Genomic DNA, 11,188 nt, shown 5'->3' with positions numbered 1-11,188 from the left:
CTGCTAATCTATCAAAATTGATTTATGCTTGGTTGTTCTTACTTACAAAAGTAGATAGCTGGGAAATCATCTACGGTCATTGGCAAGGGTGAGTACATTAACTTTTTATCTTATATAAAAGTTTAATTTTGATGCATAAAAAATTATATTTTGTTGATATAATGTGATAATACTTTAAAAGTTATATTTTTAATAATGTGATAATACTTGATTAAATGTTTGTGTAAAATTCTTTGGTGCATGAAAGTTAAATTCTCAATGTGATCTTAGTTGTTACAATTTATAAATAGAAAATGCCATTCCCCTCTCCTGAGAGATGTTAAAATGACACTCTCTCCCCTCTATTTATAAAATATACATTCCCCTCCCCTATAACCTTTAAAAAAATGAGAAAATGTCATTCCCCTCCCCTAAGAGATGTTAAAATGACACTCCCCTCCCCTCTATTTATAAAATATACATTCCCCTCCCCTATAACCTTTAAAAAAAATCCTCTTTAATCCATTTTAAATTTTGTGTTAACTAATGTTAACTTTATTCATTTTTTTTTGAAAAACAAAATTATTTTTACAAAAATATCCTTTAGTAAAAAATTTTATTTTTTTGTCATTAAATTTTGCTTACTAAAATATCCTTTAATAAATTATTTTTTTATTGATTAAATTATATTTTTACTAAAATATTTTTAAAAAATTAATAATTAAATTATTTTTTCTAATATACCCTTCAATAATTTTTTAATTATTAAATTGTGATTTTACCAAAATTTTTTGTTAATAATTATTTTTATATTTTACTATTATTTTAACATTAAATAAAAAATCTGACCACTGCTAATATGTATAACAATTAATATTGATAAATAATTTGTTTCATAAAACTATTGAAATTTATTAACAACTTTATCAAAATTTAAAAATAAGTCGAGATGAATAAATCCCAAATTTAAAAAATCAACATCTCATTCCTTCACATCCCTATAAAGTAAGTTTCTTAATCTAAATAAAGAGCATTGTGCATAATAGAATATGTTTTTATGTTGGTGTATTGTCCCTTGTACAAGCTGCAATCTCCAATACCCAACTGTTGAAACTTCTAAATACTTATTGAATCGTCAAATTTGAAGAATGCTTTCTAAGAAGTTTATCTTTCCTAATATCCTGCAACATCAAATAAATAGTGCATTTTAATTTTTTGCTTTTACAAAAGCTATTAATAAACATATATTTGTTGTAAAGTTAGATAAATCTAACCCTTTTTATTTGTTTGGCTTGTAGTTGTGACTTTGCTTTATACCAGGGTAATTATCCGTATCATGTACGTGATAAAATTGAAATTATAATTTCATTGGAGTACTATTAATAAATAGTACTCCAATCTTACTATGCTCCCCCTGTTTTTTTCTAGTAACAGATTAGCAAACTTAACTATTTTCTTATAACTTCAACTTCTTCTCTTCCTTTTCTTCTCTTCCTTTTCTTCTGGCCCTATATAATTGCTTAGGATGGACTTCATCTCCAAACTTGGTAATCAATTCATTAGACATGAGTTCATAGCTCATATTTGGATCAGCATTTAAAGATTGTTTTAACTTTTTTGCTATTCATGTAGAATTAGCATTTCTCTTCTCAGATTTTCTAATACAAGTATGCCTTGGCTCATAATTCTTGATCATAAAAGCAATACCATCTCCAAGAACAACCTTCAGAAGCACAAATGGCAGTCACTCTTGCTTTCTCATTTTTTACTCTTATTATATCAAAATTCTCTTGAATTATGTAATCTCTCAATACACTCTGAACTCATGTACGTCAACAAATATCATAAACTTTTCTAGACTAATTTTTCATTATCTTCAACATCAAATCTTTTCATTATCTCACCTTCATTTTCTATGTTAACTTCTACTTCACTTTCTTCCTCTGAAGTGTAGTCATCCTCATTCCACTCCTCATCATCCAAATAACTCTCTACGCATTGATCCTTATTAACATCATATTCTTCATCACTATCGGTAAATAATTGTTCAATAGGGGGTTCAGTTCCATCGTATTCATTAACACTAGATATAGCTTCAATATTGGTAGACATTTTCCTATGAAAAAAAAAATTGGCGTAATTAATAATGAATAACTATAACAGAAACGACGAAGAAAAGGATTTTGGCGTAATAATTATTTTAGTTACTCTTTTAATTTCTATAGTTTTACCAAATTTTTAATTAAGTTTCTATAATTTTTTTTAATTGGGTTCTTACACTACTTTTAATTTTGTAATTAGGTCATTTTCATATTAAAAACGTTAAAATTAACAGAATATTTTTTCCAAAATACATGCTATCAAAAATCTAGTTAGGTTTTTAATTATGAATACCTTCAATTTGCGAAGAAATATTCAGTTAACTCTAATATTTTTTATACTAGAAATGACCTAATTATAAAATTAAAAACAGTATAAAGACTTCATTAAATATAAATATATATATATATAGACCTAATTGAAAATTGGTAAAACTAAAAAAACTAACAAAATAATTAAATCATTTATAAATGACAGGAAAATATACATGGTAGAATTTTGCGACTAATTACCCAATATTAAAATTCATAAAATTGCTATTTATTTCGAAACTAAAAGAAATTGGTTAATGTTTAACTTTGCTTTAATTTACGATTCTTGATGCAGGGCAATTTGTCAATTCTTATCTTTACTCAAAGAAGATGCAACTTGCGTTGTTGCCGGTGAAGCATTAGCTTTGATATTTGACTGCGATAAAATTGATAAGTTTTTTGTTAAAACTGAAGAATTATTATTAGAGTCTTACGATGGATTAAGAAAATACGTTAAAGACATTATTTTGAAGCAATTAGAGAGCACTTCAATGGAAGCTAAAACTGCACTTCCTCTGAAACAAATGTTCAACAATGCTGCTAGAGCCGATTGGGACGTCTTAATGTACTTTAAGGAAGATAAATGTCCAAAATATTATGAAAGATTTAATGGACAAAAATTAATTCTATCATCATGGTCTTCAATTATACAGGTATATCGTTGTTTGTTTTCCATTATTGCTCTAATCAATCTAATTTGTTCTTAATTTTGATTTATTTCTAACACTTTTTTTTCCTTTTATGAATAGCTCAAGTTTCTCAAGAATTTTCTGGGAGAAGAAAATTTTTCAAATTATCTGCTGGTTAGTTTTTTAAAAAATAAATAAAGATAAATTATTTATTATCAAATATTTAAAATTTTCTATCATTGTTATATCAGGGAAATAAAGTCATCCAGCAATTATTTACATTTATACCGTACCATGAAGAGGAAGATACTCCGTGCCTCTATGAACCTATTTTAGAAAAGGTTAACAAAATGAGAATTTTGTTTTTGTTGGATAAATTCAATTTCTTAGTTTACTAATAATTTACTTCATTTCTAGCAGGTTGAAGCAAGGGTATATTTTCCTGTTACTCGAGAGAAAGATCCTGAGCTGTTAATAAAAAGTGAAATAAAGAAAGAACGAGAACAAGTATAGCTAATCTTCTTTTTTATGTGTGTATCTTTTTATTTATGTGTATATTTATGTTACTTTATTATTTCGTGATTCTTCTTTTAGATAAAGTCAATTATTGATAGATCAAAGACAAAACTTATGAATAAAAGACGCATATTTGCAGAGGTGATGATTTTTCTCCACTTTTTGTGATCTTTTAATTATATATAAAAATATGTTTAATTAACTAATTTATACTTAAATTTATTTTGTCTCAGGAGAGGAAAGGCAAAGTGTATTGCAATGAAGTTGAATAGTAATTCTCTTAGAACTACTTTCTTTTTCCTAATCCATATTAATTTTTGTACATGATTAACTTTGAAAATCCATTTGATTTTCAGTTATTGAGTATTATTAGATTTGTAATTTTTTATGTTTATCTTATAATGTGACCTTCATATGCATTACAACATATATAATTAGATAAAATATACAAGTGTTAAGTAAATAATAATTTTTTTATATTTATTTTGTATTTCAAGTAATATAAACTAATTTTTCAAAAAAAAATATTGACTTTTAAGCTTTTCTCATAATAAAATAGACTATAAAAAATTGAAAATTTACCTGTTTAATAAAAGGGCAACTCTTCTCATAGTGTTTTTGTTACATAAGTGATTCAGATTTCAATGAGTGCGCAAATGATGAATATGCAAATTAATTTAATTTTCCAAAAATAAATAATAGGATAAAATACATAAACAAAATAAATAGGTGTCAATATTACACGAATATCCTAAATGTAATAACATTATATGGTTGTCTTGTTTGATATTTATATATAAATTAAATTTATTACACTCGAATTATCATGCTAGTGGTAAATCGAATTAATAAGATTCGAATTAGTATGTATATATGTAAATCGAAATAACAAACTTAGATTTAATATGGTTTAAAATTCGGACGAATGAGCTACATATAGTAAATCGAAATAGCTAAATTCGATTTATAAGAAACGTACATTATTGGTAAATCAAATATATATATACTTATATATACAATTTGAATTCACTTGTTTCAAATTTCATCTTGCTATCTCTCAACCCTCCAAACGCACCATCCAGAGAAAAGTTAAGCAACAAAACCACAAGATTTAAAATTGCGGAAATAGAAGACGACTGGAATCATATATATGGGTTGGATGGAGTTGTCCATATTGCTAGTGACATCCTTAAAGAGGTTAGTAAATGGAATTTATTTTCTTTAAGATAGACCGAAATTGTTAGTAATATTAAGTTGTTTAGAATTTGATTATAAGCATTATTAGAATTTTTAAACTACAAATGATAGTTAGAGTAGTGATTTAGTAGTTTGTTAAAATTTTAAAACTACAAATGCAAGTTAGAGAAGTGATAAATAACTGATAGTAAGAGAGTGATTAGAAATTCTGTTAGAATTTGTAAGTTTTGAAGATTAGAAATTTTGCTAGAATTTAATTTAATTTAATTTAAGTTTTAAATGTTAGATTAAGTAGACACTAGAAGTTTAGTAAGAATTTAATTTAATTTAATTTAATTTAATTTAAATCTTAAATATTAGATTAACTAGGCACTAGAAGTTTAGTTAGAATTTAATTTAATTTAAGTCTTAAATGTTAGATTAACTATATAGGTTCTGTTAGAATTTCATTTTAGGTTTGCAATATTTTTTACATTGAAATTTATTTTTATTAGAATTTTCTATTTTAGGTGATTTTAGATTTAGCTTGGATATGATTTTTTTGAATTTGTTGGGAATATGGGCATTGTAAGATTATTTGTTTGGGTTTAATGTATTTTGTCCAAAAAGGCATGCATTACTTAATAGTCGTTTGGTGAATTGTGTTTATTGACTGTTATGGTTCTTAGGGAATTTTTTTAATCGTTAATTCGTTATGCAGCCCACCGATGTATCACCAGCATGAGGAGGTAGCACAGTATTGTTCTAGACGATAGGATCATACCGTACACGCAGATAGTAGGCTTAACCCATCTTGCGAGACTCAACGACCACTGGTTTAGGTTGGATGAGCTACTAGTTAGTACATTTGTCAAGTGAAGGCGTTTGGAGATGCATGTCTTCCGTAGATCTCAGCTCGCTAGATTCCACACACCTTGATGTGGACCTGAACGAGCCTCCATCAAGACCTTTGGATGACACATTTGCACTAGGTGGGACTCCCCTTTGGCAATTGCAGCAGCTCTCCCCGCACATGCTGGTCCATCTAGGTCACCTGGACGCGCTTTAGACGAGATAGAGGTAAATGGTGACAAAGACGAGGATGAGGCACCTCTCACCTAGAAAGCACAGAAAATCAGGCACTGTCGTTTCTACTTTACAAGGTCACATCTATTTTATTAGCCGAATTGTTGTTAGATATTGTTAGTATTTGATGTTCGCATTATTATCTAGATGCTCATATTATGTTGTTAGGATATGACATTGTGTAATATGAATACTTAAATGTCTTGTATAGATTGTCATATTTATTCGGCTGGATGTTTTCTAACACAGGCCGATAAAATACGATAAAACTGGTAATCGATATGTGAAAATTCATTAATGAAGTGAAAGGGTGAATACAGAACACAATAAAAAACTAACACAATAATAAAGTAGTTCAACAAAATTTAACACAAACCAACACGATAAAACTAACATAAAGATAAAGTAATACAATGAAAACTAAGGCAACTCAATATGATCAAACTTATACGATTATACCACAATGAAAACAATCCTACACATTACTAGTATAACCAGAACCCATGTTGACTCCTCTCTGTGGACACCTCCTCCGTGTGTGGCCAAGCTGTTTGCAAAGTTCACATTGCTTGGGTCTATTTGAATCAACTTCATTCATGGTAGTCCGAATCCTAGTAATCCTGGGACACCCTTCAGACACACGTCTCTTGGTGGGATCGGGTATAACTGTGGGATTGTCATATGGTGGTCAAAAACCTTTTAGGATCGGAGGAGTAAATCCCATATGATAGACATTGAAGACCGAGGTAACATAGGTATTAAGTTGCCCAACTTAGATGTGAATATGCACAGCATGCCAAGGCATGGCGACAGGATGATGAAGTGCCTGAAAATATCCGCAATCACATATCTGATCCCTTAGGGATATTCTGTAAGAGCCAAGTGAGAAGTTACCAGTCGAAATAGTATCGGTCACGGTAAACTAAAAATTATCTCTATCATACAAAGTCACGGTGAAACACCTTAATGCTTTCATCTTAGCCTCTATTACCTTCATCAGATGCTGACTAAATTGCTGCCAAGTCCCTAGTTGTGCCTCTACTTCTCTTTTTATGGACAAAGAGCTTAGTCAATTTTCTATAAGTGGACTTCACCAACAAACAAACTGGAAGGTTCCTCACACCTTTTAGTATGGAGTTTTACACACACTTGGAGATGTTTGTTGTCATATGCCCGAATCTCCGACTTTCGTCTTGATGATGAGTCCGATGATCATACTCAATTTTATTAGCCCAGTAACAGATTGTGAGGTCTTTGGATTGGAGAATGTCAAATCAGTAGTCAAACTCAACCTCAGTCTTAGCGTAAGCAGTATTCACTAAAAACCTCTTTGCATCCTTGCCCTTAAAACTCAGGGTAAAATTTGCTGCCACATGTCGGATACAAAATGTCCGGTATACACAAGGCGGAAGTCGACCACCATCTGAAGCATCCAATACAGCCTTGATGCTGTTGTACTTATCGGATATGACTAGAATATCTGGTTGAGACATTACGTGCTACTGAAGGTGAGACAAAAAAAAAAGATCACGACTTTGCATTCTAACCCTTTACAAGTGCGAAAGCAATGAGAATGATGTTAGAATTTTCGTCCTGAGCAATCGCAACCATCAGTGTGCCCCCATATTTACCGTACAAGTGGGTTCCATCAATACTAACCAATGGCTTACAATGCTGAAAGGTTTCAATACACGGTTGGAATGTCCAAAAAAATCTATGAAAATAAGCTGATGACTCATTTACTTGCCCACCAACTCGCATAAGGCTCGTCTTCAACACTGTAACATTACTTGGCATCGTTATCTGCACATCATGTACCCATCTCGGCAACTAATTACATGACTCCTCCCAATCTTCGTAAATCTGCGACCTTCTGCTTAGCCAACCAAATCCTCCTGTAAGTCGGTCTGAATCTGAAATGTGTCTCTGTCGCATTCTGCAGTACCTTGATCGACATGATAACATTAGCTCTAATCATAGGCAGTATGAAAGTAGATATAACATGATAATCAAGCATACTGTGATCACTAGATATTGACGTGGCCAGACATGTATGAGGTCCATTATATCGTCTTACCTCCCAATACACTTTCGTTAGCGAAGAGTGATCCGAATCAACCATGTGCAACCATTGCCAAACTCCTTACACTTTTCATGGTATTTGATATGAATAGATTCCAGCATTCTGTATTCAACCGGCAAATGCTATAAGTCTTCATGCTTAAGAGGACCTCCTCTTTATCCTGAAATTGCTGACCAACTTGAAACTCAATTAGACCTCATGTATCTTGTGTATTTTTTGTCCCAAATCTAAATGCTACATCCGGTAACATCTTCTGTGTCATGGCCTCTAAGTCTAAAGTCGAAAACTGGGGTGGGTATTGCTAAGTTCCCGAACTAAATACTTCACTACCCTTAACTGGAATATTCTTCCCTATATCATCTTTAATTATGGTGTGCTCCACATCATCATCATCCCGCAGTACATCTTCAACACTATCTAGTGCTCCACCCTCTCCTAAAATTGGGAGGATAATAGGAGTACCGGTCATCGCAATAGCAAGCTAACTGAAGGGTTGGTTATCACTTATTTGTCCGTCACAATCGTAGTTTAGATTACGACGGAGATGCAACTAAAACTGTCTAAAGTGTAATGCTAGCACAGATGATAAGGCACTAACAGACATTGAACTAGAGGCTCCTGACATTGCTAAAGATTGAGGATTCTAGTTTGAATCTCCTGAACTACAGACCACATCTCCAAACTTGGCCAATAGCTCATGGATCATCACCTCGAAAAACTGACGACGATAGTGGAACAAAACTTGAAAATTTTCGTCATTGTCTATCATGAAGAAATCGTACTTCACACCATCACGTACAATAGAAATCGGGATTTTATAGAATAACTTCTCCACTCGTTTTATGCCATGCAGTCCCAATTTTTAGATTATAGTATTCTGAAACTCAACGAAACTCATATAGGGTTTGATAAAAACACTCAACGAATTCTTATCAGTAAATTTTATTTCCTCTCATGTTTTTTTTCTTAATCGACCCTCTATAATGCATAAGAACTAAAAATCTCTCATCACTAGCCATTGTGAGTCCATTTTAATAAGGATCTAACGTTTTGCTCCTATTTATATACGTAAGTATCTTCGAATTTCGTCTTGTGCATGCAGCAATCTATTGGGCAGCGACAAACTCTTAAATAGAGCTCATTACCGCGACAAATTAGTTTTTAACTTACTGAATTACAGAATACCGTAAAAAATAAAAAAATATACATAAGTATTATAATAAATTGAATTAATTAAATTCGATTTATTACCATTGGACCATATATATATATATATATATATATATATATATATATATATATATATATATTAGTTTTGATTTAGTATCATTGTAAGCATATATGTTATACCATGTTGTGCTATAGTAAATTGAATTCATTTATTTTGATGTATATGTTACAACATATTATCTTAATAAATTGAACCTACCTATTTTGATTGTCACTAATATGATTAAATCAAATTCATTGATTCGATTTATATAAAGGGAAAGAGAGGATGGATAAATCAAAGAATTTTATCGACAAAACCGAACATATGTTGGCGTTTCCATTTTTAGGACAATCATGTAAATTTAAATGCTATTTTATTTATTTACGTGATTTATCCTAAATAATATAAAAGAAAAATTGAAGAAATAGATAGAGACATGATCGCATGAGGTAGCGGAGAAGCCACACCTACCCAGTACCCACCCACTCTCGCCCACAGTTTGACAAAGACTCAACGTTACAAGTCAAAGACTCCAAGTTTAAAACTAAAACCAAGCCAAACACCAAAACACACACTACACTAGTACACTATTCACAGGCACACCCCCTTGTGCCTTGAGTGAGTCTTCCACCAACAACATCCACTACCGTTGTTGACTCTCTGTCACAAACCCTAATTCAACCATGTCTTCTTCCACTTTCACTACTGTCCCGCCCTCCTTCTTCTCCTTTGCTCGCTCTCAATCCCTCCCTCCCCCTAACCTCCCTTTCCACATCCCCATTCGCCGCTCCTTCCCTCGATTCACCGTCTCCGCCCATTCCTCTACTTCCAATTCCACCACCGCCACCAATCCCATTCTTCGCAACCTCAAAACCCTAGCCGGTGCAGCCGTATTCGCCGCCGCAATCGCCGTCAAGTTCTCCGCTCTCCCCGCCCGCGCCGAACTACCTCCCACCACCTTCACCTCCGCCGAGCCGTCCCCTCAGATCCTCGAAGAATCCACTACCGAAAACACCGCCGCCGAAGCAGCTGCAACAACAGCAGCAGCATCTTCCTCTTCTTCGTCTTCTTCCCCTCTGTCTGAGTTCCTCGGAACCAACGACGAAGCTGTCAGTGCGCTCAAGTCGCTGCTGCAGCAGAAGCTCGAAGTAGGCGAGGACGAGGAGGCGCTCTCCATTCTCAAACGGTTATGCACCGCGCAACCCGAGGTAACAGACTGGAAGTTCCTCACGGCAAGGCTAATGAGCGAAATAGGCGAAATTGAGAACGCACGCAAGGTGTATGAAGAAATTCTCGCTTCGAATCCGCTCTCGTTCGAGGCTCTATTCGAGAATGCGTTGTTAATGGATCGGAGCGGAGAAGGAGAAGCGGTGATGAAGAGGCTGGAGGAGGCTCTTGCGGTAGCAAAGGAGAAGAACAAGGCGAAGGAAGCAAGGGACGTGAGACTAATCATGGCGCAGATCCAGTTCCTTCAGAAGAATGTTGATGAAGCTTTGGGGATTTATCAGCAATTGACCAAAGAGGACCCTTCTGATTTCCGGCCTTACTTTTGCAGAGGAATGATTTATAGTTTGCTTGATCGGAATGACGAGGCGAAGGAACAATTCGCCAAGTATCGAGAATTGTCGCCAAAGAAGTTTGAGGTTGATGGGTACTTGAGGACTCCTTTGTCAAGGATGAAATTGTTTGGTTCCGACGAAAGCTAAAAGAAAGTAACAATTTTTTTTTGGAAAGAAGTTGAGTTTCTTTTGGATAATTAGAATAATAATAATAATAAAGATGGGTGGCTGGATACACCCAGACACAAGAATTTGGAGTCTGATTTTCTCCTGTGTGAGGTGAGTGTTAGTCTCATCTGCATGATTCCAAGTTAAATTCTTTCACGTTTTAAGAACTATAGAGACTGTACTAATAATGTGACAAACAATTGAGTTCTATTGAACTCTGATACACTTTTTTAGAAGCTCGGCACCTGTAACAAATAGTGTTTATGTTTCCACTTTACAGTGTTTTATTTTCCACTTTAATCCATAATGTTTCCTAAATATAGTTTTCTGTTGATTCCCCTCATTTTCAAGTCGATCATGTTACTGAT

General features: G+C 33.0%; 1 protein-coding gene and 1 long non-coding RNA gene across 2 annotated transcripts; both read left to right on the top strand.

Annotated features, from left to right (window-relative positions):
• Positions 1-2,691: 2,691 nt before the first annotated feature.
• LOC140178221 (uncharacterized) lies at positions 2,692-3,658 on the top strand. Its single transcript, XR_011870486.1, has 3 exons — positions 2,692-3,043; positions 3,140-3,193; positions 3,271-3,658. It is a non-coding gene; the product is annotated as an uncharacterized lncRNA (long non-coding RNA).
• Positions 3,659-9,504: 5,846 nt separating this feature from the next.
• LOC112792448 (protein SLOW GREEN 1, chloroplastic) lies at positions 9,505-11,138 on the top strand. Its single transcript, XM_025835690.3, has one exon. It carries the CDS (start codon positions 9,777-9,779, stop codon positions 10,797-10,799), a length of 1,023 nt encoding a protein of 340 aa, XP_025691475.1. The 5' UTR covers positions 9,505-9,776; the 3' UTR covers positions 10,800-11,138.
• The last annotated feature ends 50 nt before the right edge of the window (positions 11,139-11,188 follow it).

Source organism: Arachis hypogaea, chromosome 13 (assembly GCF_003086295.3).
Source record: "Arachis hypogaea cultivar Tifrunner chromosome 13, arahy.Tifrunner.gnm2.J5K5, whole genome shotgun sequence".
Taxonomy (NCBI): domain Eukaryota; kingdom Viridiplantae; phylum Streptophyta; class Magnoliopsida; order Fabales; family Fabaceae; genus Arachis; species Arachis hypogaea.
Note: the sequence above shows the minus strand (reverse complement) of the source record. Positions and strands in the feature narration are given on the sequence as shown.

Bases quoted from the DNA above. Each gene is read 5' to 3' on its own strand.
- LOC112792448 (XM_025835690.3), top strand. From the start codon at position 9,777: ATGTCTTCTTCCACTTTCACTACTGTCCCGCCCTCCTTCTTCTCCTTT.